Here is a 27,969-nt window from a genome sequence, read left to right as displayed (position 1 = left end):
TTACAAACTACAGAGCGAGGGCCGCTGGGAATAATGTTCACAGAGCGAGCGAGGCGGGCAGCTAGCTAGCTGTGTGCGTGAGCGTGTGCGCATGTGCGTGTGTGAGTGTGTGTGCGCGCGCGGCTGTGCAGAGTTTATTGAAAGAGTCCCTCGCTCCCTCCTCCCCCTCCTCCCTCCCTCCATCCTCCTCCCTCCCCCTCCCCTCCAGCCCAGGCAGCAGCAGCCTGGGTGGTCCCCCTCTCTCTCCACTTTGGTGAGCTGTTGCTTAGCAGCTAATAATAGGCGATGTTTGCAAAGTAATTTGCCTCTTCCTTGGCCAATGGGAGCCGGAGCACTTTTCCATCAAACCTCCCTTTTCAGGATTTGCCGAGAGGCGAACTTCTCCAAATGTTACCGCTACGGGACCGGAGTTAGACTTGACACGGACGGCTCAGACACAGGCTACTACTACTACTACTACTACTACGAGAACTACTACTACTCCTCCTCTCTGAGACGTCGTTTCACAAACTATCGGGACGAATGAAGACTGGAGGATCTTTACGGATTTGGGCGCATAATGTTGGGATGGAGTTTCGAGACTTGTTTGGCTCCACGGAAGACTAGAACCCGCTCCTCTAACTTGTCGCCGGCGCTGCTGGATGCGCTCCTCTTCTATGTTGGATTATTATTGTCGCTTTTAGTGAACTCGCACCGATTCTCTGTCGCCTCTCTGTTGTTCACCCTCTTTGGACTATGGCCTCGGATCGCGGGGTCCCAGGGTCCGGCGTCTATGGAGATTTACCCCCGAGTTATACGCGCTCCCAGCCGCCTGCGAACCCAGACCTCCTCCGGAGACCCAGCTACTGCCACGCTGCTTTCGCACTTAAACAGATCTCAAAGGTGATACAACGTGTGGATATTTGTAGTGTGGATTTACTATGAAGGCAGCTTTCATTCAGTCGGTTAACATGAATGGAAAGTGTTTTGATTTAGTCGATATGTCGCGTCAGTTTAGGACGCATGTGGGAATGTAGGGTAGCTCCCATTCTGGTGTCCGGGGACCACCAGAGCTTCCCCGAGGGAGTCGACAGGGAAAGCAGTAATAGCTCAGTTAAAATGTGGATTATTTAAGAAGAAAAACGTGTAGAAGTTATCATTTAAGGTTGCTGAAGAAACATTCCGGATAATGTTTACGTGGATAAGACCTTGTAGAAGTCAGAGTTTGTGTGACACTTCAGGAATAAAGCGATAACAACTTAACTTAGTTTTCATATTTGGCAGCATGTTAACTCTCCTGTTTGTTTGAATGGACAGCAGACTCTCATTCATTTCTTGTTGTTAAAGCCACAGTGAGGGAGTGAGATAGTGAGCTAGTGTGTGTGAGTGAGGGTTTGTTCCCATCTCCGCGCCGTGTTGTGCGTGTTTTTGGCTTTGTGCAGGCAGCGGAGAGCGCACTGGCCCGGGGTCTGTTTGGAAATGTGGTGGGTCCCTGTAAAGGAATTCACTGATTGAGTTTGATCTGACAAAGCATCTTTGGACCGCCCGGATGCTTGGACGTGTTTCAGCACTGCTGAGGGAAACCACAACAGCAGGGCAATGTCTTCCGCTGCACTGACATGTGTAGCACGAGGACTCAATAGAGATCCCGGGACTTGTGTTAGAAATTAGAAAATGAAGAGTACGACAGGGAAAAGATGAAACTCTATTTGCCCAGTTTTGATCTGTCAGGGAAAAGTGTCTAAACAAGGCTTTTACTTGCCTGAATAGTTTGCAGTTAACTCTCAATACACATATGTTCCTCTTAGGTGTCTTTTTGATAAGAAAGCGTTGTTGTTTTTCTAAAACTACAACTATTACATGAATTTTCCCTGTTACTGTTTTTTCTATATGTACAGAAATGTTGTCTTTGAAGCTGTTGTTTGTCTTTTTTCTCTTCTTAAAGTTTACTCAGGAATAGTTTGACTTAAAGCTTAACAACTGTCCAATTTTCTGCCCAGACTTTGCAGATTAAAACATGTCAAATGCAGGCTGTCATTGCAGACCCTATGGGCTCAGATCAGGTGATAGACGTGACGTTTTATTCTGACAGGACAGCACTGACATCAAACTGTGCTTAGCTTGTTAGCACCTCAACTTGTCATCATGCCACACAAAGCTTTTCCACCTCTCTCTGAATGTAGGTGCATGTGTTTGGATGTAAGCTGTCCCTGTGCTTTACATCTGGATTCTTCCAACATAAGACAGATAAAGACACAAGCTGTGAAACCTGCCTTGTTGGACAGTTGTTGCTGTGATGTCTCATGCATGTGTGCTAACATAGTAATAATCTAACTGTCCTTTTCTCGCCCTCCCTCCTGCTTTAATCCAGGGGAAGGCGGTAGGTCAGAAAGCTCCTCTGTGGATCCGGGCCAGGTTCCAGGCCCTCCTGTTCTCTCTGGGCTGCCACATCCAGAGGCATTGTGGGAAAGTCCTCTTTATCGGACTCTTAGTGTTCGGGGCTCTGTCTGTGGGACTCCGGGTGGCTGCCATCGAAACGGACATCGAACAGCTATGGGTGGAAGGTGAGTTCAAGACTTCTCTGTTTATCATTTGAGCTGTGTTTGTTATCTCTTGTGCTCCAGGTAAGCTCTCATCGAGCTCTGCGGGGTCTTAAATTGATGGCTGGATTTACTGACTTTTTAACTGAGAGTAAAGTTCGTACGTGTAGATGAGCTTGTTTTTATTCCACTGGAGTTTGACTGACATTAGTGGCGGTTGTGGAGGATGCAGGGTGGCCATGTTAGTGTCACCTCAGCGCCATGGGAGGGCACTAGGTGTTCAGAGACAGATTGCTTGTCTGTCTGAAATCAGAGGAGGGAGTTAAGAGCACTTGTTGGAGGTTTTAAGTTGTTTTTTAATGTGTCCACATGAAACTGGATTATTCTCACTCTGTGTAAAAGAAACAGCTGGCAGATAGCGAGTTATAACTTCCTTATCGTATCGTTGCTCTGCCTCTTGTTTGTCGTGGATGGGACTGTTTTGTATGCTGTTTTCTCAAAGCTCGGTGTTGCTCGCTCATGTCTGTTCATGTCTCGATAATTTTACCTGGGAAACCCAAACACATGTGACACAGCTGCACCACAATACTATCACTCCCTCTTCAGTCACACACACACACACACACACACACACACACACACACACACACACACACACACACACACACACACACACACACTCACTCTATCCTTTCCTTTAGGCGTGACTGAGTTTGTGATTCAAACCGTCCTCACATTCGACACCGCTCCCTCTCTCTCTCTCTGTGCATTCTCAGATTTAGGTTATCTGTACATTTTCAGCAGCAGAGGCAGCTTTATTTGGTTTTTCACACTGGCCAAATTCCTTTTAAACCCCCAGGCTTTCAGTGCCGGGGCTGATCCCCACAGCAGATGGACTGTGTGAATGGTTAGCCATCTTTGAGGGCTCTGACCCCTCCCCCCCTCGGCTCCCTGTGTGGTCCCTAACTATTCTTGGATTCCATTCAACAAGAGGCAAGCAGGCAGGCAGGCAAGCAGGCACCACCTCCCTGAAACCCCCCCCCTCCCCTCCCTCCCTCCACCCTCCTCCTCCTCCTCACAAGAAGAGAAAATATAAGTGAATGCAGCTGAAGTTTACCCACCTGTTTTGCACACTCTAAAAGCGCTACAGCAGTTGGTGAATATAAACAGACTCTATGGGGTTTTTTAAGCCCACCATGTCACACAGAGGACGGGGGGGACAGGCGGCTCCCACAGGAGCTGTGCGCCGAGGTGTCGGAGAAATCACACACACTGCTGGTGTCGGGAGAAGCGTTCGCAGGCTGTGCGCTTCACTTACACAGGAATTTAAATCCTGTATGAGACGCAGTTTAAACAAAATCTCGGGGACGGTTTAGTCGAGGATGCAAAAGCCTGAATATTGCTACAAAAGCATTTGAATTTCCACAGTGTCCCTTTTTCTTTTGCTCTCATTCTGGTTAGTGTAAAAGCTTCAGGATTACCTCTGGAGCTAATTGGCGGATCCATCTCTTAAAGGAGATGTTTAGATGTTTGTGTGCCAGTTGTTTTGCTGTGGGATTGAGAGAGTTGAACGGGTTTGGGGGGGCTCAAAAGGAATGCTGTGCCTTTAAGAGGCCGTGGCCATGTTTCTAAAGTTTCTGCCTGCCTTGTTTCCACCAATAGCCCATTGACAAAGCTGCTAGGGCCTCAATGGAGAGTAAAGTGGTTCGGTAACAAGGAGAGGTTAGTTCTCCCTCTGTCTCTCCCTCACACACACACACACAAACACACAGGAACACACACACACACACACTCTTGTACATAAGCCAGAAGAAGAAGAAATAAAAGACACCTGATTTTATATAAAGGCCCGAACATGTTCCCTCTACATTCTGTGTTTACGTCTTAAATTCAGTTTATAAATTCCTCCTTATTTGACGAGTAATCTAATGAAACAGCTCCTCCAGATTGCAGCATAAACAAACCGTCCTCACGTGTTTCCTAATTAGCTCAGAATAAACTAGCTGTGAATTGACACCGTATGTGTTAACACTGCCAACAGGGTGTAAGCTGTGCGTGAACGTGTGAGGGGGCATATGCTTCCCATCATATATTCATACTACAGGCTTCCCCCTCGCACAAACACACACACTTGTCATGTTTGCCACCTTCAGCCTTCCTATAGCCGTCTGTCCGCCCGCCTGAATTTCCTGACTGCGTGCCCGTCTGTCTGCCTGTGCTTTGTGTACGTCTGTTTATATTTCTACCTGTCTGTCTGCCTGTCTCTGTGAAGTCAGGCCACCAGGGCTTTTTTTTAATTGCTTCCTCCCTCCTGCAGGACCAAAACAGCGAAGCAGCAGCAGAGTCTGCGTAGACGTTCATTTGTGCTAGGAGTACCTGCATCTATTTTTGCCTTAAGGATTCTTGTGCGTTTGCACGAGGGTCGCTCAGACAGAAAGCAAAAAGGGTTAATCGTGCCTTCAGTCCTCACACCTGTGCTGCAGAGAATAAAAGCCACAGTATCAGGGTGTTTAGTCTGACAAGGGGATTAAGGACTATTTGTGGCTTACTGCTCAGTCACTGAGAGAATCTGAGGCAGACATCACCCATCAAAACACCGCCAATTACGCACACACTGAGAGAGCAGCACAGCGTCTATACACCTAAACACAACCGGCAGTATATGCACACATATTTTATTCCACCCAAAGCTTGTATACTGTAAACATACGTTAAGTTTCCCCCTCACACGGCCACCTTTGAGAGCGTGAAAGTCGGTGTGAGCTGGGAAACGTGTGACTCAGCCGGTATTGTCCACAAGCAGAAAGAAGAGAGAGAGAGATCGTAAAAAGAGGTGCAGGAAGAAGAGAGGGATGAGAGGAAACGTCGGGGGGTTGGGGCAGGAACAGAGAGGAAGGTTTACAACTCGTCGACACTTCTTTTTTTTTTGCCTGAACAAACATCAAGTGTGAGTCTTTCTTTTACTACGACGGCCTGTGAGAGGTGGTTTAGGATCCTCTCTTTAAGTCTTGTATCAAACTATACGTCCTGATTCTTCTTCTTCCACAAAGGCCCACTTGGGAAGCTTGTTTGGGAAAGAAGTGGCCTCCATGTAAAAAATGGCGGTGTTTACACTTACATTAACTAAACTCATCCTTCTTGGCAGAGTTTAGGTGAGGCATGACAGACATGTACACAGACTCAAGCTGTCCAAATATGAGTGCAGTGAGAAAGGGCCTATCCGGATAGCAGGCGCACCACATGTCCCATAAAGAGGCCGTGTAGAGAGAGAGAGAGAGAGAGGAAAGAGGGAGGTAGAAACCATACACAGCCACCTTAGCATGGCTTAGGTGTTAGCATAGCAAGATAGCAATGAAATCAGACGAGGTGTTTTTGCTAATATGATTAAAAGGTAAAGAAAGAGCGCCAGGATGAGAGAAAGCAGGTACGAGTTTGAATGCACACGTGGGCATTCTGGTGTTTGGAGCCGTTTCTCTAAACAAACCTCAGCGCGGCACAGCAGGTAAATGCTATAATTCATCGGAGCGCACACAGCCGCCCAGTTCAGACAGAGAAAGGGAGCTCTATGAGGCATTATTGGAGGTGAATAGTGCGCGGTGGTGCCCCAGCTAGATAAATAAACTCCCAGCGCTCAGGGCCCGGGACCTCACTGGTAGAGAGAACAAACAAGACCAGAGTCAACCTGGGTCACTTCTAAATGTTTACTTCACCCCCCTTCCCGCCATCCTTCAATCCAACTCTCCCTCATTCCATCCCCTTTTTCAGCATCCCCCCCTCAACACACACACACACACACACACTCTTTAGACCACCCCCCAACAAATAAACACAGATTGAGCAGCTATGGATACATATGACAGACACATGGCATATGTGATACAGGAAACGCACAGACGGCTCCATACCTGTCGTTTTAAAGAAGCTTTTTAAAACACAAGTTTCCGTCACAGACAGTGGATATTAAATGTGATATTAAAGAGACGGTGCGAATATAAGATATCATTTTACACTTTTATTTTGGTGCCAAAGCTTCTACACAAAAAGGCACTGGACTGTCAGTCTTTGCGACATTGAATGCAGCACTGAGAAAGGCTGCAGTGCAACTGAAAACAGGATAATGAAAACTCAATCAATATAGTGAAGCACCCTTTCTTCCCTCGCTTGAAGAGCAACCTTTGTCTTTGGTCGGCGGCGAATAAAGCGGCACCAGTCACCTCGGAGTTTGCACCATTTGCCTCTGTCTTTACAGCGTGGAAGTATAAAAAGTAAAGGGCGAGGGAGACGGAGAGAGGCCGAACATTTTCTTGGTACTTGGGAGGGAAAAAAGAAATGGTTCTCGGGCTCAATAAATTCATTTCTGCTCTGAATGAGACCAGCAACGTGGAAAAATTTTGCCTTTCAGGCGGGGATGAATGTATGTTTCAACCACACATTAAGCAGTATTAGCGGTCAGTGGAGTGTCTAATGTGACTATTTTTCACAGTGGCCAACTCTGCCCATGATTAGCATAATTAGCAGAGGCAAGCCTATACATATGGAAATAGAAAGTGCCTAAATGCCAACCCTGGTGGAAATTTATGTGTGGTGGCTAACACCACTGGCACATCTGAATAGAATGTAAGTGAAACTGATTTTTCATGTTGTTTTCGCTGTTTTATACAGTTTTAAGGCGTGATGTCAGGGCCGGGGTTGTTTACTTGACGGTGGAAGCTGCAGCGTTTAAACCTTACAACTTAATTTCTCATTTTCACACATAAATTAAGACTTTCTCCTCCTAAAATAATACAGCTGTCTTTGACGATTAATGAACAGATACAGCGTGCGAGTGCAGACAAAAACACACACACACTGTATTTCTATAGGTAAGATAGCAAAGTGCCAGCTTCTCTGTCTCGCCCCCGGCCTCACCCTCCCACAGCCGACTCCGGCATTGTTTTACAGGCTGGGAAAGTTTTGGTCCATTTGCTTTGTTGTGAAAAAAAAAAAAAGAAAACGTTCCCTCTTTATTTTATTCCGCTGTTTGTTGGGAAACATCTGAAAGAAATTGAAGGGTTGAATGACAAAAAGGGTTTGCATTCAGGCCGGACTGAAGGATTGTATGGAAGGAACGGCCCATCTGCCGGGGGCAGCCCGCTTTAGGCTGTGCCCTGGCCAGGGAACGCCATAGGGCAGGGCCGGGCGGAGGAGCGCCCAAAGCGGGGCACAGTCCTGATTCTGGAGGGTCCACGTGTGACAAAGGAGGGGTTTCTGTGCCAGGCCCAGAGAATGGATTTCTCATGTGCTGAAAATGAAAAGAAATAAAGGCCCTCTGCTGAAAAGAGAGAAAGAGTAAATGATGGATGGAAGATGGCAGCCAAGGGATACCTTTCTGTCTTTTTATATGGAAGCTGTTCTATTGGTCAGAACTTTTCCCACCTTAAATCTTTTTTTTTCAGGGAGGTTCTGTGTAGAAATGTGCTGTTTATTCCTCCTCATGTTCCCATGCTGTAACCTCCAATGCACAACATAGCATGTAAAAGCATACATGTCACTTCCAGCCCTCCTCGTCCTTGGTTCTTCCTCCGTAGCAGCGTGGGGCCTTTCAGAGGCCCCCTAATCCAGCTAATCTACCACACTGAACTTTGAAGGTGGCCTGGTCTGACCTAGCATGGCCTGGAACCGGGACTAGGCCTGTAAGCCACCAGGACAGAATAGGCGAGGAAAGAATAGAATATATTTGAGACACAGCACTTTAAAGGTGGCCTCGCTCCGGCCCAGAGGCCAGATGTGAGAAGCCGCACATTTTTCACTGAGTGAGGGGATTCTGGGTGTTCGGTGCTCGGGAAAGGAAGGGTCAGGTGGAGAGGAAATGAGTGAGGTTGGTGGAGACAGGGTCCAGTGTTTACACCGGTGTACACACCCGCCTACCCACACGCACTGAAAACACAGAGTTACATGAGCGCACACATTCGTACTGACTTTATACTTGTATGCTCGCATGTTAGCGCTTGTTGAGACATTTTTCATTTGCTTTCCCAACTTTGTAACTGTTGTGAAAGTGTTTAAAGTGGTGAAGCTTGTAAATGGATTCACATGTCTCACCAAACAGAGTCGATTTGTTTGCTACAATCTGTTAGATGTACGTAGAGTTTGTCGAAAACATCCAGTGACAGAGCTGTGGATGTAATTTAGAAGGAGTTGTGATCGCATCATCTCATATTTGATCAAGTTGCCAAACACGGATTAATATTTCATGCTACAAAAGTGCTCGTGTAATAAAATAAGCAGCCGCTGGTTGTGTTGAAACCCCAACATCCACACTCAAAGGCGCTTTCTTCCCAGGGTGGGAAAATTTCCGGGAACTGTCTCTTTAAGGCTGCGAGGAGCGCAGGCTGAGTGCAGGGAGAGGGTAGGGGGGAGTGAGAGAGAGAGAGGAAGAGAGGAAGAGAAAGAGGTAGAAAAGGGAGAAAGGAGAGGGAGGAAGAGGAGAAGAGATGCCAGAAGATAGAAAGAAAGAGATAAGAGAAGAAAAGGACGAGGTCCCCGAGTGGTGGAGCGAGCCGGGTTGAACTTAGCCGAGCCGTCGCGGTGATCAGAGTTGGGTGGTTGGGGCCGGACCAGGGGTTGAGGAGAGAAGGCGAGAAAGAGAGAGAAGAGCGAGGGCTTGCTGCCTGGGTGGTCCAGATGGGAGGAACGAGACACAAATAGCTATAATTTACTTCAGGAGGCCTGTAATTACAGAGCCAGAGTCTCTCCGAGCCACCCAGTTCCTGTTGGGATCAAAACCCCACGCTGCAGAGGTTAACATACGAAATGTCAAAAAAGGTTTAACAGATGTCAAAGAGGTCCGCGGACGGAAAGGGTTTCATTTTGTAGTAGCCTTTCTTTGATTGGATGTCTGTGCGGGGAGGAAATTGAGGGTGTCGGGAAGAAGTACCGTTTTTACACCAAGACAGATTTTTTAGTGCATGTACATGACAGCTTAAAAGTTGTTTAATAAAAGTCAATTACAATCAAACAGCCAGAACTCTGCGCTTATAAGAAGTCTACAAAAGTCTGCAGGAAATTATTCTACATGTTTTGTTGTGGCTCCTTCAGAATAAAAGCATATCATAACTTTAAAAGTGCGTCTGACCAGATGTGCAAATAAGAGCATCTCCCATTTTTAATTTTGAGAGCCAGAAACTTAAAAAAAAAGAGACTGAAAATAAACCAGGTGACCTTATATTCTGAAGCCGCCGCGCAGGTAATTAAAGCCTTGAAAGCGAAGCCTAGAAATATTGGACTGCGTCTCCGAGGCCCACAGTTCTAACCTGATCTCACACTTTCGCGGCCTAGCCTGAATAGTTTGTTTTTTCTTTTCTCCCCATCAATTATAGGAGGCTGCTGCAGGCTAGGGGGGGGAGGTGCAGGGAGCGAGAGGGAGAAATAGGGAGAAAGAAGGACAGACAGAAAGAGGGAGAGAGAGAGACAGAGGCTGATGCTGCAGAGGTTAACGCGGAAATGGGAGACGTAGATGCAGCTGAAGGAATTAAAAGAGAGTTGAAATTAAGAAGGAGTTTCCAAACTTCCCCCTTCTCTCCCCTCCCCTCCCTCCCTCTCTCTCTCCCTCTCCGGGGTTGTCATGTAGTGGGACAGCGAGAGGGGCAGACGGGCCCTCTGTGATCCAGCGCGGCATGTTTCATGTCCACTTGGCACAGGCACAGATCCCCCCGGCTGGCAAACTCTTTTCAGGGCAACCTCCTGTAATTAGGGGGCTGGAGTCTACCGCACAGCACAACATAGCTCCCTCTCTCTCTCTCTCTCTCTCTCTCTCTCTCTCTCTCCTTTTTTTTCACCCTCTTTCTCTCTCTTTTATGTCCATACATATTTATCTCTCTATCAATCTATTTACCTTCTTTATCTCCTTGTAGCTGCGAGTCCTTTGATGTCTTTCACCACCAATAAACGACCTGAAAGCTGGACAATGTATTGAAGGACCGAGAATCTATTACTTTTCAATTCAAAATATCTTTATCGATATCTGCGGCCCTGAACAGAGGGGCAGAGGGGTTTTTTTGCGGGCATCAGAGGGCTGGTTTTCCTAACTAACAGGGCACATCTGTTCTGCAGAGGGAGCCAATGAGAAGCTGTATTACTCATTTCTCTTGGCCAGACGCTGGCTTGTGTGAAGTTCCTTCAAAACCAACACTGGCGAGGGCCAAGGGCGTTGGTCGATATATGTGTGTGTTCTTGTGTAAGTGTGTGCATATATACACACTTTGTTAGAGGATCCAAATGTGCGTGTATGTGTATGAAAGTATATCGATCTTTTTCATGATTTCAGTATTAATGTGTCATCTTTTCTGTGTTTTGAAGCTGGAAGTCGGGTGAGCACGGAGCTCCGTTACACCAAGGAGAAGCAGGGAGAAGAGTCGGTATTTACCTCACAGATGCTCATCCAGACCCCCAAAGAAGAGGGCACCAATATTCTTACCCAGGAGGCTTTGCTGGTTCACATTGAAGCCGCCCTGTCCGCCAGCAAGGTGCAGGTGTCGCTGTTCGGAAAGTAAGTGGACCACGTGTCCGCATGTCGTGTGAAAACTCTCTCAGTGTTCATGCTCGTCACTAAACGATTGTTTGCTCTCTTGCAGATCGTGGGATCTTAATAAAATATGCTATAAATCAGGAGTTCCCATTATAGAAAACGTCATGATTGAAAGGGTAAGTTCACAACAAATTAAACTTTTAATCACATTAGTAACCCTGATTTTAGACGTTTAATCATTCTGCTTTCTATTTCCTGACCCCAGATGATTGACAAGCTCTTCCCCTGTATGATAATCACCCCATTGGACTGTTTTTGGGAAGGGGCCAAACTACAAGGAGGCTCCGCCTACTTACCGTAAGTCCTGGAATATTTGACTCAACTTAAATTTTCTTTGGCGTCTTAAAACATTTCTTAGAAAGCCGTCCCTCTCCCTCCGCTGTCATTGCTTCCATCTAACTTGTGTTGCTGACTGCAGCTTTTGGAGGGCCCTGTAACTTTTAACACATGCTCGATGGAGACATACAGTTGGTCTTTCAGAAGGTGCTGTGACTGACAGCGGCGGTCAGTAATAGAGTTCTTTTAGGGCCCAGTGAGGGACTGGAGGAGGGAGGGATGGAGAGAGAGAGAGAGAGAGGAGATGGCTGCTGGAGAAAACTGGGTGGTGGGTTGGTAGAACGGAGGACGGGGAGGCGGCGGCGGCGGTGGTGGTGGTGGTGGCAGGGGAGCCCTTTGGGTCAGACAATGGTAAGCATTCTTTCAGTTTACGAGTGAGTGTCCATCAGTGCAGGGGCCCCGGAGGAGGGAGGGAGGGGGGGCCGGCTTTGTCAGCTCACGGCTAACACTCGGCATTCTCATGGTAATGCCCCGGGCTCCCAGCTCCCGAGTTGTCCAACAAATAAAATGGGCAGTATTCAAGCCTCAAGTCCCTCGAGAAAGACAGAGAGAGGCTACAAGACGGTTAACAGTGGAGTCGGGGCGTATTTGGGCATTTGCGGATTCAGGTTTTTTTTTTCCTCCTTTTTTCGGGACAAAGTTCTCTTGAGAAATTGAGTCACTGAAAGAGGGCTTTTTCTGTCGTCAGAGGTGATATTTCAATCGAGCCCTCGCTTTATAAAAGATAGTTTAGCTCATAGCAGATGTTTCTTTGCAAACGACTTATTTGTTTATATTCCTGTCGAGAGCTGACAGCTGTATGTTGCATGACAAGCCAGCACACACAGAAACAAACACAAGTTTCCCATCTTTAGCGTCTCCCAGTTGGCCTGTGTGAAAGCAGAGCGGCAGAGAGAGAGAGGGAGAGAGAAGGGGGTCTTTGATGATTCACACGTCTTCCAAGTGTTCCTGTAAATCGCACAAAGTGCTCGGCATCTGTTGTTGTTTATCAAATGTCGTTTTTTAACTTGTTTTTTTTTTTTTATGTGGGGCTGAAGGGAACTCGCGGCGGTCACTGAGGCCTGCGTACCCAGAGTCAGCTTCCGCTTCACTTCAGCTCTAGTTTTAAATGCAAAAGAAAAAGAGGGAGAGAGAGAGAGGGAGAGAGGCAGATTGGGTAAGAGAGGGAGAGAGAGGGAGAGAAAAAACTTGGGAGAACAAAGAGCAGCAATCTATGAAAAAACAAAAGGGCCCAGGCCCGGTTCAGTCAAGCAAAAAGTAGCTGATAAAGGAGTGTGTCTTTGCGAGCAGCAGCAAAAGGGAGCCTGGTATGTGGGAATAGGAGAGGAGCGTTCTTCATGAGCCATTGGAGGGAGATTGGGATTCTTTTATTTCCCTCTCTTTCTGTCTGTCGTCTTTCTGTGCAGAAAATGTCCTTCTTAAACACTATCTGCACGAAACAAGAAAACCCTGTCAGTTATGTAACATATATTCATGTTCTGTGAATAGAAAGTAAGAGTTAAAAACAAACGTCACATAAAAGCATGATCTGACCCCAGCCCCTAAAACAAGGAGCCTCTGAAAGCCAGAAGTGTCCCTTAAGCAGAAGTCGATTGGTGGCACAGGTGAGGCTCAGGTTGACGTCCTTGGTCCGTGAATGCCACACGATAAATAGTGTAAAAGTTCCTCCCTTGCTTCTCCTCTCATCCCTCACCTATTTCCCTCCCCGCCTCCTTCCCTCCCTCCCTCCTTATCAAGATGTTTGGGAGGAAGAGGTAATCGTTATGACTCAGTGCAGGACATTGAGGAATGGAAGTGAGCAGGCAGCCACCGTGCCTTTTCCCCGGGCATTGTGGCAGCGTGAAACAGGATAATAAACGCTATTTTATCCTGTATCTGCAGCTAGCCTCCTGCGTAGCCGCGCTCAACCAGAGAGAGAGCGAGAGAGAGAATCATAGTTTTCTGCTCACAGTGAAGATTAGCAGGAATGCAAAGCTGGGAAACCTCGCAGGCACAAAGTGATAAAAGTTATTTTACAGTTTCTTCTTCAGGTTATTGTCGATTATGTTTGTGTTGTTGCTGATTGTAAGTGTGTCTTTGCTCTGCAGGGGTATGCCTGACATCCAGTGGATGAATCTAGATCCAGTCAAGCTGATGGAGGAGCTGAGTCAGTTCACGTCACTGGAGGGATTTAGGGAGATGTTGGACAAAGCACAGGTGGGACACACAGACTTACTCGTTCATCATTCCTCTTGTTGCATTTGTTTTCCACACTCTTACACTTTTGTTACCTTGTTTGATTGTGCAGGTGGGACATGCCTACATGAACAGACCATGTTTAGACCCCTCAGACCCTGACTGCCCCCTCAGCGCCCCCAACAAGGAGCAAGGAGAGGTGAGCTAACGTTTCACCTGTAGAAAGATGAAAGTAGTTCTTAAAACGACACATAAAAACTAACAACTTTTTCCGTCTGCTTCTCATCCATTCAGAGTCCTGACATTGCCGGGCGTCTTCAGGGTGGTTGCCATGGTTTCAGCAGGAAGTTCATGCACTGGCAGGAGGAGCTGATCCTGGGAGGACGGGTCAAGAGCAGCCAGGATGCTCTGCTGAGGTGTGTGTTTATTAAAGACATGTAAAGGAAGATCAGACGCAGCAGTTTATAGGCCTGTTTGCTCTTTTCTTATTGGACGTTACAGTAAAGAGGTGTGTGTGTGTGTGTGTGTGTGTGTGTAAGAGCCGCTTGTGGAGTCTGTGTAACCCTAATAACCCGGCAGACTCATGCTAGGAATGCCTCATTCCTGGGAGGGATCGGTTTCCTGCATGACCCTTGTCCGGGATAGGCCAATTAAAGATGATTGACGGACACATAAAGCCCCCCCGCTGAGTTACACATTTGTTGTGTAAGGGACCAAAGAAGAAGAAGACATAGAAGAAGGCCTTTAGTAAGACTTTCTGCAGAGTTTTTAGTTTTCCCGTTAACTTTAGCTGTTTGTTTAAAGCATGGCCGATACACATAGAGTGACATCATGGAGCAGATCCAGCAGAGCCGTGAATGAAAGAGGATTCCCGTCCCACCTGCACGAGCCACACTTACTCTCACATGTGATTTATGATCATTTCTTTCACATTTCGCTCAGCCTCGCCGCTCGCTGTGACTCTGCCAAGAAAACCTGGAGACATTCGGGATCACAGACGAGAGGCCAGCAGACAGGCCGACTAGATAACACCTGCTTTGAGCTGTTTACACTGGCAGGCAGACAGACGGGCAGGCAGACAAATCCTAGAAGAAATGACACCTGCCTTTAGCCGTTCACAGAAAGGCCTGTTCCTGTAACAGTCTGACTGGATGGTTTTCTGTGTACACAACAATAAACCACGTTTGACTCACATCTCTGGTGTGTGTGTTTTTGCAGCGCGGAGGCTCTCCAAACCATGTTCCTGTTGATGAGTCCCAAGCAGCTGTACGAGCACTTTAAAGACGACTACGAGATCCACGACATCAACTGGAACGAGGACAAGGCCACCGCCATCCTGGAGTCCTGGCAGAGGAAGTTTGTAGAGGTACGGACACACACACACACGTACACATTTTATGTACATTGAAAAGCTCACTTACACACACACAAATAAAACACATACACACATAAAGCCGGAGAAAAGGAAAGTTCTCATTGTGGCCACCTAGAAGGAGGAGGACGATGAGGAAAAACGAGGAGGCATTTCCTTTTCCCTATGTGGTTTTGTTTTTCTTTGGTACACACACACACACACACACACACACACACACACACACACACACACACACACACACACACACACTGCATGGCACTTTTTCTGCCGTGTCTGAATTCCATCAGTCTTCAGCTCCCTTGTAAAGCGAATCACAGGGCACACCAGGGCAGTAGGTGTGTGTGTTTGCATCTGTGTGTGTGTGTGTGTGTGTGTGTGTGTGTGGTAGGCCAACCATCCCTCTCTGTCAGAGCCCTAGTTATAGGAACAAGCTGTTGCTGTGATAGCTGACACCCACCACGCTGAGGGTAAGGAGAGAGGGAGGGGAGGAGAGAGGGGACATGCGTGTAGGGGAGGAGGGGGAAAAAACTCAAATGTTACCTCACCGAGACGCAGCACTTCCTCTTTACTAATTAAAGAACAGAAACTGAATATTTAAGGATGCAAATGAAGACTAAATGCGAGCAGGTAACCTGGTTTGTGGAGCTTTGGTCCGTTCACGGCACAGAGAGGAGAGGCGGCCGCCTTCCAGGCCATGCGATCCCATCCCTTTCACCTTTGACCTCACAACCTCTGGCATCTGTGCTCATTACTCCTCAGTTGTCATACGTACACACGCACTCACACACATGCTAGCACATGTAAAAACACACACACACATTCATACTCACTTTCACACACACGCACATTTCAAAGGGACGGGGGGGTTTTTTCAGAGGGCTCTAAAGACTGGAACAGGAGGAGAGGCTGCGCATGTGTTCCTTAGCGTTCACTAGCATCTTGTTTTTGCCTTAAATATGTAATTAACATATATTATGTTGTATTTTCATCCTTCAGGTGGTCCACCAGAGTATCCCTGATAACTCCACCCAGTCCATCCATGCTTTCTCCACCACCACCCTCAATGACATCATGAAGTCCTTCTCTGATGTCAGCGTCATCAGGGTGGCCGGAGGATACCTCCTCATGGTGAGCATAACAATAGATTAAAGTTTAAACTCACGCCCGATAAGGTCCCGAAAGATATTTAACGTGGATGTTTCCTCTCTAGCTTGCTTACGCCTGTGTGACCATGCTGAGGTGGGACTGTGCCAAGTCCCAGGGCGCAGTGGGGCTGGCCGGGGTGCTGCTAGTGGCTCTGTCAGTGGCTGCAGGGTTGGGTCTCTGCTCCCTGCTCGGCCTGTCCTTCAACGCTGCAACCACACAGGTACAACACAAAGGAAGCTACAAACATATGACTGTCACATGACTAAAAACACGTTTTTTTAATTGAAACCCCCGCACACTTTAACGACTCTTTCCCATCACAGGTGCTCCCCTTCCTGGCACTCGGGATCGGTGTGGATGACATGTTTCTGTTGGCTCACTCCTTCACCGAGGCTGCGAGTAACATCCCCTTTAAGGTACCTTTAAAATACTCCTTTCCTCTCCCTTTCTCCTCCTCCTCGTCTTCTCTCCTCCTAACTCTCTGTTTTTGTCTTAAAGGAGCGGACAGGAGACTGCTTGCGCCGCACCGGCACCAGCGTGGCTCTGACTTCCATCAACAACATGATTGCCTTCTTCATGGCCGCTCTCGTACCCATCCCTGCCTTGCGAGCTTTCTCCTTGCAGGTATGTTTTTCTTTTACGCACACACACTCCCCCCGCATGCGCAGAGACATAAACACATGTACACAATCGCACACCGAGAGGCCCGAGGCTCCTTTGAAAATGAAAGGGATAACTTAAAAGAGGTGACACTTATTCAGAGCGAAGGAGAGCCTTTTGTTGGTCGTTTTATTGACGCTGCACCTACAGGGCCAACTTTTTTTTCTGCATGTGCGTGCCCCTGCGTGTGTATATGTGCATAAATGTGTGTAATGTGGAATAATCAGAGCAAAGAGAGTGATAAACAGACGGAGAGAGAGAGAGAGCGAGGGAGAGGGAGGGAGGAGTGGATCAGTATATCACTGGCCCGTCAAGGCGGTTTGCTCTGATCTGTGACTAACTGTGGGTGGTCTGAAACGCACAAGCACACACACAAATACACACACGTTAGACGTACACAGAGTGGAAACCACAGCCAGTTAGAATGTCAGCTTCGGGGAATGGGGTGAGTGAAGGGTGATGGTTTTGCTCAGACTCGCAACATATATATTTTCCCTCCCTGCTCCTTTTTTCTTTCTTGTAGTTCTTTTATTTTGGCGTTCTTCTCTCTCTCTCTCTCTCTCTCTCTCTCTCCCTCTCTCTCTCTCTCGCTCTCTCTCTCTCTCTCTCCCTCTCTCTCTCTCTCGCTCTCTCTCTCTCTCTCTCTCGCTCTCTCTCTCTCTCTCTGGCTCGCTCAGTACTCCTGGCTGCTGATTTAGAGTAAGGCTTTTCTCTGCTTTCTGGGCTGTGGTCTCAGACGCAAGACGAAAAAAAAAAAGCATCCCTGACTCGTCCCAGCTGGAGCACGGTGTCTGTAATTTCACATAATGTTCCCTGTTTTTTCTCACTTTGTTTCCCTCTCTGTATTCCTCTCCCCAGGCGGCCATTGTGGTCGTGTTCAACTTCGCCATGGTGCTGCTCATCTTCCCCGCCATCCTCAGCCTGGACCTCCACCGGCGCGAGGACAAGCGCTTGGACGTCCTCTGCTGCCTGTACAGCCCCTGCTCCGACCGCGTCATCCAACTGTCTCCGCACGAGCTGTCGGACGCCGGAGAGCAGCCGCACACGCCCACGACGGCAACTGCGCACACGCACCAGTACACGGGAGGGTCGACGATCACCACCAGCACGCAGATCACGACCACGGTGCAGGCGTTCACGCAGTGTGACGCCGCGGGTCAGCATATCGTCACCATCCTGCCTCCTACGTCGCAGATCTCCACCAGCCCGACATCCATCATCCTCTGCCCGACTTCACAGCCACAAGGTACGTGAATCTTGTAAAAAGTGTATTTCAATAGGAATATTCCTGTTAATATAAAGGTTAATCAACACTAATTTTCTGCGTGTCTTTTCTCTCCTCAGCTATCACACCTTCTCCCCCCACCACCTCTGTGCCCGACCCCTATGGCTCCCAGCTCTTCACCCCGACCTCCAGCTCCACGCGCGACCTCCTCGCCCAGGTGGAGGACTCCAAATCGGGAAAGAAGTGCGTCCCGCTCCCTTTCCTGCACTGGAACCTGTCCAGCTTCGCCAGGGAAAAATACGCCCCCCTGCTCCTCAAGCCCAACAGCAAAGCCATCGTGGTGGTGTTCTTCCTCGGCCTCCTGGGCCTCAGCCTGTACGGGACCACCATGGTGCACGACGGCCTCTACCTGACCGACATCGTGCCACGCGACACCAAGGAGTACGATTTCATCGACGCCCAGTTCAAGTATTTCTCCTTCTACAACATGTACCTGGTGACCATGGACGGGTTCGATTACGCGCGCTCGCAGAGGCTGCTGATTCAGCTGCACAACGCCTTCAACTCAGTGAAGTACGTGGTCCGAGACAGCGACGGCAAACTCCCCCGCATGTGGCTGCACTACTTCCAGGACTGGCTCAGAGGTACGAAATCAAGCTCAGTGGTGTTATTATGTTGAGTGAGTCAGGTTATAAGTAACTCTCTGTGAGGGTCTCTGATGATGATGTCAGAATCGGGGAGAGTGTGCAGCAGGTTTTTTCAGGTGTGAGGACGGGAGCGTGTGTGTGTGTGTGTGTTAGTGGGGGTGAGAATTTGCAAAGGGTGAGTAAAAGTTCAGTCATTCTTTTTCCCCCTCATCCACCTGGGCTCAGGGGTGGTGCAGGAACTGGGATGGGGTCATAGGTTATCTTTGCATGTGTGCGTTAGTGTGTGTATGTGTGTGTGTGTGTGTCCTGAGGCTACGACATGTCAGAGGTGCAGTCAGGAGGAAGTGATAGCTAACAGGTCAATCAGAGCCAGCTTAAAAAACACAGAGGAAACTTTTACACTCCTATAATTTTATGACATAATATCTATAAATGACAGCCACAATAATCCTCACACGCAGGTCTCCAGGCTGCCTTTGATGCTGACTGGCAGGCCGGCAGGATTACTTCTGACAGCTATCGTAACGGCACAGAGGATGGAGCTCTGGCGTACAAGCTCCTCATCCAGACCGGCTCCAAGAAAGAGCCTTTCAACTACAGCCAGGTACGTCCAGCTGCTACGAGACGTGCTTTACAACACAATCCACCTGTCAGTCTTTTCTCACTGTGTGTGGCATTTTAGACAAGTGCATAACCGGCTGTCTTTTGGCTTTTGTATCTAACCTTTTTGAATGATGTCTCTCTAGCTGACATCTCGCCGCCTGGTGGACGCAGAGGGTTTGATTCCCGCGGAGGTGTTTTACATTTACCTGACTGTGTGGGTCAGTAACGATCCTCTGGGCTACGCTGCCTCCCAGGCTAACTTCTACCCGCATCCTCGAGAGTGGATTCACGACAAGTACGACACCACAGGGGAGAATCTGCGCAGTAAGTTAAACTTGTGCTTATTATTTTGGCTGCTTGAAAGCGTCACCAACAGATCCTAAATTTAATTTCTCCTCCCCTCCTTCAGTCCCAGCTGCAGAGCCTCTGGAGTTTGCGCAGTTCCCCTTCTACCTGAACGGCCTTCGCCAGGCAAGCGACTTTGTTGAAGCTATCGAGAGCGTGCGGGCGATCTGCGACGAGTTCAGCCGCAAGGGCGTGTTCAACTACCCCAACGGATACCCCTTCCTGTTCTGGGAGCAGTACATCGGCCTCAGACACTGGTTCCTGCTGGCCATCAGCGTGGTTCTGGCCTGCACCTTCCTGGTGTGTGCGATTCTGCTGCTCAACCCCTGGACTGCCGGCATCATTGTAAGCAATCAATCACCCATCCTTCATCCTCCTCTCCACCTTTGCCTTACATTTTCTACCTCATGCTACCTCAACAACATCATTAGCCCCTTCCTTCCTCCCTCTCTTCCTCCTCTCACTTTCTTCTCACCCTTCTCAGCACAGCTCAATAACGCTGTCTAGGGGGGCCCCTTTTTCTCTGCGGAGCGCCACTGCGCACACACACACACACACACACACACACACACACGGGGACCTTTGTCATTCTAATGTAGGCTGGGCCGGCCTTAGAAAAGGAAATGCAAAGGAGCAAGAAAGGCTTTGCCCTCCTGAAGCCTCTACCTCCAACTCCCTCTCTGCTTTTGTCAGGGGGAGAGGGAGAGACTTGGGGACAGGACGGATCTGCCCAGTTGCGACCTTGGCCTGCTCAACCCATCCATCAGGGATATATATGTGTGTGTGTGTGTGTGTGTGTGTGTGTGTGTGAGGGAGAAAGAGAGAGAGAAAGCGACAGTCTAAGTGTTCAGTGGTTGGAAAACATTTCACACACAAGCTGGTGGGACCGCCGCTCCTTAAGGGCCCCCCAAACTCACACACAAATACACAAATCCACATATCCTCCGCCGTTGGGGGGGCTGGAGTGTAGCGTAACAACAGTGCCAGTTTCAGTTGGAATGTGTTTAATTTAAGCAGCACTGATTGAGACAGCAACACAACACAATCTCCTCAGACAGAGAGGGAGAGGGAGAGAGTACATGCATGTACGGTTTCCAAGCATCAGCCCGCCTCTGAAGGTTTCAGCCGGCCTGTATGTGGTCGAGCAGTAAAACGGCTTTTATCATTTCCAATTTAACCGTGCCCCGGCTCAGAGCCCCCGCTGAGATCAAAAGCTCCTTTTTGGCCGGGAAACGTTTTCTCCTCCTCGTTTTTTTAAGACCTGTTGTTGCTGTTTGTAATGCGGGTTACAGTACAGGAACTCTGCATCAGTACGATGTTACATTTGAATATCGGAAACAATAAAATCTCGCTCTCAGTTAAAAACAAATAAAGACAGATGTATAGGAATATGGTGCGCGGACTCTTGTCTCAGGCGAGTGTCAATCATTTCTCCCACCTTGTGGAAGGAAGAGGAGGGGGGGAGGGAAGAGGGAGGTATTAGCCTCAGGGTGGGTAATTTGATGCCATGCGGTTAAGATCGTGTGAGCGTGAGGTGAAGAGGCACGAAGGACAAACACTTTTATCGCTTTTTTGTAACATCTCTCCTCTCCGTGTCTTCCTCTCAGGTGTTCATCTTGGCCATGATGACGGTGGAGCTGTTCGGCATCATGGGTCTGATTGGAATCAAGCTGAGCGCCATCCCCGTGGTCATCCTGATCGCCTCCGTGGGCATCGGGGTGGAGTTCACAGTTCACATAGCACTGGTAAGTCTACACTCGCGGCAGCGCCCACACATGGATTAACTGTTAGAGCTCCTGATATTAAACACCTACTTCACTTGAAACCTGACTCCGTGTTCCAAATGTTAAATACCCTCTGAGTGTACGGCTACTTTTATGTGTGTTTGCCTACAAAAGAGAGGAATTACATTAAACCAGAAATATTATTTTATACAAGCAATAAGCTGCTTTAAGTTGTTTTAAAAATCAGCACAAAGTAAAGACCCCTGGGGCGTCTAATTCCTGACATGGAAAGCGTTAAAAGGTGAAATAAGCGTGATTAAAGATTTACTAGGAAGCTTGTGTAGCGCAGTGATCCCCAACAAAACCAAATGCAGGAATTCCGGTGCGTGCCAAGCCGAGCCACAAGCGCAAGTTCTGTGTGATCGGCAAGATTTCCAACTCATTTCTCCCCCTCCGCTCTGCCGCAGGGCTTCCTGACAGCGATTGGCAACAGGAACAAGCGCTCGGCAGTGGCTCTGGAGCACATGTTTGCCCCGGTGGTTGACGGGGCGATTTCTACTCTGCTGGGCGTTCTCATGCTGGCAGGCTCCGAGTTCGACTTCATCATGAGGTGAGACGCTGTGTGTGTGTGTGTGTGTGTGTGTGTGTGTGTGTGTGTGTGTGTGTGAGTGTGTATAGATGTAAGTGGTGTCTGCACCCTCCACAGCCCATTTGTTACTTTCAGAAGACGCAGTGTTTTGGTTTGACACCATTAGCGTGAGTGTGTGTGGAGCCAGTTGTCTAGCCTCACTTGGGGACAGAAAGAAGCTTTGTGGGGGGTCAGGGGTGCATGCAGGTGGAAATGTTATACCCCTATTTACGCACACACACACACAGACACACACAGAGTGACAAATATGCACCTGGTTCTGTCACTCCGGGCACACACACATCCGTCTCCCCAACCTCACAGCACAACAAATGGGGAAAACATCAAGGGTGTGTAGCAGCTGCTCGTAAACATGGAAGTGTTCTGCTACCCACTGAGTGATGTGTCTCTCTCTCACACACACTCACACACACACACACATACACGAGGGAATCTGTAAAAATTCCTATCATCCGTTTGGCATTCTCTCCCTCCATGTTGGGTGCCGTAATAAAAAGCGGAGCTAAATTTGAACTGGTCAGGCCGTCAGATGGTCTGAAGCCCACCAACAGACATCGCTCCACTCATGCGTGTGTGTGTGTGCATGTAAATTGTGCGCATTCGTGTGCGTGTTTTCTACCACTGTTTCATGGTCAGGGTGGAAAAAAAGGCGAATAGCTCGATGTTTTTCAACCCGAATGTGGTCCAGGCCCAAAACCCGAAACCACAACCTTGAGCTCACAGACTGCAGCAGGCCTCCATCACATGAAAAGAGCAGTTTTTCTGCAGAAACAGAGACAGGGGCAGAGAGAGGAGAAGAAGTTCTTTGAGGGTGGCTTCCTCGCGAGGATAAAAAGACTTGGTGGGTGGGTGGATGGATGTCAGATGAGCAGATTTGGTGCTGGATTGGGAAGATAAAGGGGTGTAAATATGTTGAAATAAGGGAAAAAAGCAGGAGTGGGTTGAAGAAAATCAGCATTTTTAGCATCTTGTTTTACTTCGTTTCTCTCTCTCTGAGAGACATGATTAGTCTGGGGTGAGGAAGAAAGACAGAGGGGACTCGCATCTCTGTTGGAGGTCTTGTTTAGCCGTAGCTGTAGCTGTGGTCGGGTGAATGGGGAAAAGCCAGAGCTGGCTAGCCGGGGAGTAGCATAAATATACTGCTGTAAACATCTCCTGGCCTTGTAATGCACTGAATAAACAGCGAGCCTAATTCAGCTCTGCTAAGAGTCCTCTCACACACACACACACTCTGACGTAGCATGCACATGCGTGCGTGCACATAGACACACACGTAAGCAGAAATGCACATATGTACAGACATGTAAACACTTAGCTTTCTCACACACACACACACACGCATGCACACACTGCTCCCCAGGCCCTGACAACGAATGGAAAAGATTACAGTTTATATAAACAACAGAATTCCTAACAGTGAGACACTGTTGGAGGTCCCACCGACGTCTCACTCTCTCTCTCTCTCTGTCTCACTCTCCCCTCGTTTCTTTCGTTTCACGTACAGAAGTTTCGTTTTAGCGTGAATTAAGCTCGAAAAGTGGAGTCGAACGCTGATGACCTATTTATGATTCCAGAGTCCGCAGATGAAATATCTGCGTGTGGCTTGAAGAGAGGCATGTTATGAGTAGACGGCAAGAAATTGAAAATATCCCCCTGAAGTGTTTTGTCAGAATTGGTTAGGATGACATGCTTCTGATAAAGGGAGAAAACAAGGACAGCGGTTAAAGAGGGAAAGGGAAGTATGCCAGAGACAGCGGGGGGGCTGAAATGGGTGTAAATAAGTGTTGTGAAATCACACCCGACATGCAAGCCATGAACTTTTCCCTTCAGAGTGACCTTTTGTCAAGAGAAGTAGTGTCATTGAAGCAGTCCATTCAGAGGTCACAGGCAGGTTTCCAGCTATTATCCGTGTCCTTTTTTTTCTTCATTCCAGCTTTAATTTTTTCTCCTCCGTCCTCTTTCAGTCTGGCTGGTGGTTAGCATCTCACTGTCTCTCTCTCTCTCTGCGTTCTGTTAGTGTTTAAGTGGAGTCCTCTCTAATTTTCTCGTGGAGCTCTTTCTTGTGGCCTGCCTCCACCCCTGGCCTCCCCGGAGCTCCGCTGAGATGCACACACACACACACACACACACACATAAAAAAAAAAACACGCACACAGTGTGGGTGAAAACAGAGCGAGAGAAAAGTCTTGTAGCTGCAGCAGTGGAGGCATCAAAGCGTGTTTTAGTTGGACTGAGCAGGGAATCAGATTTGCCCCCCCTGCCTTTGATACACAAACACTGGGCTTTCCCTGACTTCTTCCCCTGAGCTACTTCCCTTCCTCGTGTGCCAACTATGTGTGTTTGGAAGCCGTGCACGCGCATCTGTGTTCCCGTCCATATAAAACATCAGGCCACTGTGGTCTTGCTACTGAATTTTGTCACATTAAGAGACAAAATTAGAAGAAAAATATCGCCTACTGTGTGTAAAGTTTCACTCTAACCTTTGCCAAATCCCTCAAACTGTAAGATACTAAAGAATATAAGATGAAGTGCTTTTTGCATCTCTGTTGCTGTGAGTTTGTGCACATGAATATGCACTTTCCAATGCATTTGTCCGTTTGCAATCCAGCTGATATAGGCAAAAAGCCAGAAGAGAACTCCTTAATTGCTTCAGGAAGAAAAAAAAAGATGACAGCATGAAAGTAACGCACCTTATCTCTCCCCCCTGCAGGTATTTCTTTGCTGTGCTGGCCATTCTGACAGTTCTGGGGATGCTGAACGGCTTAGTCCTCCTGCCAGTCCTCCTCTCCATGATGGGCCCTCCGGCCGAGATCACTCCAGTCGACAGCGCCAGCCGCCTGCCCACGCCTTCCCCCGAACCCCCACTGCCCCCTCCAATGACCCACCACGGCTACTACACGGGCCACCACAACCCTCGCTCAACTCGCCAACAGGCCTTTTCAGAGTCGTCAGACTCTGAGTATTACTCAGAGGTGACTACCACGTCAGGGATCGGGGAGGAGGATTATAAATACTGTGATCGGAGCGCTTACATCGCCCCGCACACCAACGTTCCTCCTCCGACGTCTCACATCCTGCTGGAAGCCAGCAAGAACCCCAGCTTCCCTAAGCTAACGGTACGCTGCACACAAACACAGAGGAGATCCAAACCTGTACGTTCAGGTGTTTTTTAATGTCATGTGTTCTTCTGAAAGTAAATCAAGATGTTTTATTTCTTGTAGGTGGTGAAGCCTTTCAGAGAAAATGCAGCAGGCACTGGCGGAAGGATAGAGCCGCTAAATGAATCTTCCCACGTCGCACAGTCACCTCTCGGCTCCCAGCTCACCTGCTGGGATGGAAACAAGCGGGAGTCGCAGCAGGGCCCCCAGAGGCTCCAGGGACCCCAACACTTACCCAGCGACAGAGCCCACTTCCCTGGGAGGACTTGTCAAAGCGGGCCCAGGCAGCCCGGCAGAGGGCCTCAGCCAAACAGGACTAAAGGGCCGAGCTTTAGCAATAGCAGCTCCGCCCTGCCGATGCAACAGGGCTCCACTGGGGGGCCTGTTACTATGGTAACGGCCACAGCCTCTGTGACGGTGGCCGTGCATCCGACCTTGCCGGGGGCGGCTTACCAAGGCTACATGCATGAAGGTTTTGACACAGACAGCGAGTTGGACTGTTTCGAGGCTGCTAAGAGGACTTGTGGTGACAAAACAAACTTTTCTTCATGTAAGAGAGACTCTTTAGAGCTCCAGGACCTGGAAGCAACGCAGAGCCAGGCGGAGCATCAGATCGGCAAGACACAAGGTGAGTTAGCAAATCAGTGACGCGTCGTCTTCTGAATATGCATATTTAAAGCTGACATTTCAACTTTGAATTCATTCTGTTTAGCGACGTCTAACCCTTGTTCTCTCTCCTCTGTTTCCCCTCTGCAGGTGGGTTGAGGATCCAGGCACCCAAAGATTGCTAGACTCTCTCCCCTGCCTTCTCGCTGCCAGACTCTGGCCGCCTCCCAGAGCACCTTGACGCCCAACAAGGCGACACATCGCGTCTTGAACTCTCGACTGTACATAGACTTCACACAAAAAGGAGAGGATTTATTTCAAGGACATTTTAAGAGAAAAAAAACAGACTTTTTAAGAATTATATAAATCTATGAGTATATATTTTAATACTAAAACAGAAGGAAGCTATTTAAAAGAGTACTGTATAACTTGGGTATACTCTTGTGTAAAAGTTCAGATGTAAAAGATTATTTGTTCTCGTGAGGCCGTTGATGTTTTCACCCTCACAGTGTATAGAATAAGAAATGTCCTATATGTACAAAGTGTCCAGAAAAAGTGAGATGTTATTAAGATATTAGGCTATTGAACAGACGTGTCAGTGTTTGGTTTCTATTTGTATTTTTGTTTTTATTTGCTGCTACACTTCAAAATAATTTTAAGTGATTTGCCTTAAAGAAATGCAGTACCCCCCTCTTCCCCCTCTGGTTTAAGTTAGTGACTCTGTGCGCAGTTTTGTGCTGTGATATCCTGCATTTAACACACGTTCTCTGTCTCAGTGTGCACTGTAAACAAGCAGAGATTACACAGCAGACGCTGTGTTGTTAACAGTAGTAACCGTTGTGCCTTCAAGTCGTCCCCGTCCTTTACTCTCAGAGTCTCAGTATTAAGTTCTCGCTTTGGTGTGAAGACCTGTTTGTCAAAAAGCAGTAACAGACGGATGTTTGTCCACCTAAATCATATGTCATGTTACATCTTTGTCCCGATGTCCTCTGCAGTTTGAAACTACTTGAAGGAGCTGTGATCGGTTTTTTTCCTCTGCAGTTTTTGTAAGCTCTACAGAGGGTGAACTTCACGTTTGTCACGTTGCGTTTGACGGCAGCGTCGTTCACCGTCTTGTTTTATTTTGAAAGGGAATTATAAAATCCAATGCAAAGGGAGCGATTTTATTATATTTTATTATGAGTACTTTTTTCTTCTTGTTTTCTTTGCTGGCTGCTTTCGGGTTGCAGCACGTTCATGCTGCTGCGGCCCTGTGCAAACATTACATCATGTCAGTCTTTATGATGCTTCAACCTGCTCTGAATCACTTTCTAGTTTCTCGCTCTTCTCGCTAATACAAACCTCATTGATGCCTCGTCATGTTTCCTTTCCTTTCTTAGTGTTTTCATGTCATTTGCTTTACAAAGTTTCCGTTGTTGTTCAGTATTGGTCTCATCACTGCCAGGTTAAATTGCAGGGAAAAACTTGCGGATCTATTTTTTTTGTTCAAAGTGGCAGCTTTGGTTTCTTTTGTAAATATGAAAGAAATGTTAAGTAGCTACTGTGCAGTTGTGAATAATTATGCGGAAAAGCACCATTTACAGTTTGATCTGACCGTAGACAGCCGGCAGGTGTTGTCAAACAGTGGTGAGGAGTTAAAAAGGGAGGGGGGGGGTCGAGGGGGGAGGGGCTCCTGCATTGGTTTGTAGTTTATTTCAAAAAAATTGTTAATGTCATGCCATATAAATTATTTATATTAAAATTTTATTTTTGTAGTTTGTACAGATGTTAGTATCTAGACTGAAGTTCTATTTTTAAAGAGTGAATATATATTATATATAAATATATCTATTTGTTGCCGAGTTGGTTTTTGTTTTGTTTTGTTTGCATTCTGGGATGGGGGGAGGGGAGGGGAGGGGAGGGGAGGTTTGTGGGAGGGAGGGAGGGGTGACAACACTTTAGAGCAGAGGCCTTTTTTGGGTGGAGTAAAAAGGGGGGGGGCAGTCGGGGGACGATGAAGGAGAAGGTGTGTAGGATTGTGTCACTGTTCCACCTTGTTTTTACGTCTCCTCTGGGCCCGTCCTTCTTCATTGTCATTTTTTGAAAATGTCTAAAACACTGTGACTTCTGAAAAACTATGCTCAAGAAAAAACCCTCGTGTGACCGTTATGTTCCCTCACCTGCTATAGAAATTTAACTAACAAAATAAATTGAATGAAAAAAGTGACTCTGTGGTCTTCGCCTGTCTTTTGGAGT

At 47.9% G+C, this 27,969-nt stretch overlaps 1 protein-coding gene across 1 annotated transcript; it reads left to right on the top strand.

The window, feature by feature from the left end:
• The first annotated feature begins 395 nt into the window (after positions 1 to 395).
• ptch2 (patched 2) lies at positions 396 to 27,363 on the top strand. Its single transcript, XM_069684444.1, has 23 exons — positions 396 to 882; positions 2,351 to 2,543; positions 10,857 to 11,046; positions 11,132 to 11,201; positions 11,291 to 11,382; positions 13,509 to 13,617; positions 13,709 to 13,795; positions 13,891 to 14,012; positions 14,815 to 14,962; positions 15,968 to 16,099; positions 16,182 to 16,337; positions 16,441 to 16,533; positions 16,616 to 16,741; positions 17,636 to 18,023; positions 18,122 to 18,646; positions 19,111 to 19,253; positions 19,396 to 19,576; positions 19,662 to 19,942; positions 21,205 to 21,342; positions 21,789 to 21,931; positions 24,681 to 25,086; positions 25,192 to 25,756; positions 25,885 to 27,363. The coding sequence occupies exons 1-23, from the start codon at positions 736 to 738 to the stop codon at positions 25,917 to 25,919; spliced, it is 4,470 nt and encodes a 1,489-aa protein (XP_069540545.1). The 5' UTR covers positions 396 to 735; the 3' UTR covers positions 25,920 to 27,363.
• Positions 27,364 to 27,969: the final 606 nt, after the last annotated feature.

Source organism: Semicossyphus pulcher, unplaced genomic scaffold (genome assembly GCF_022749685.1).
Source record: "Semicossyphus pulcher isolate SPU_LCO1_2020_fin unplaced genomic scaffold, fSemPul1.0.p SCAF_7, whole genome shotgun sequence".
Lineage (NCBI taxonomy): Eukaryota > Metazoa > Chordata > Actinopteri > Labriformes > Labridae > Semicossyphus > Semicossyphus pulcher.
The sequence above is the reverse complement of the archived record's forward strand: the minus strand, read 5'-3'. Positions and strand labels throughout refer to the sequence as shown.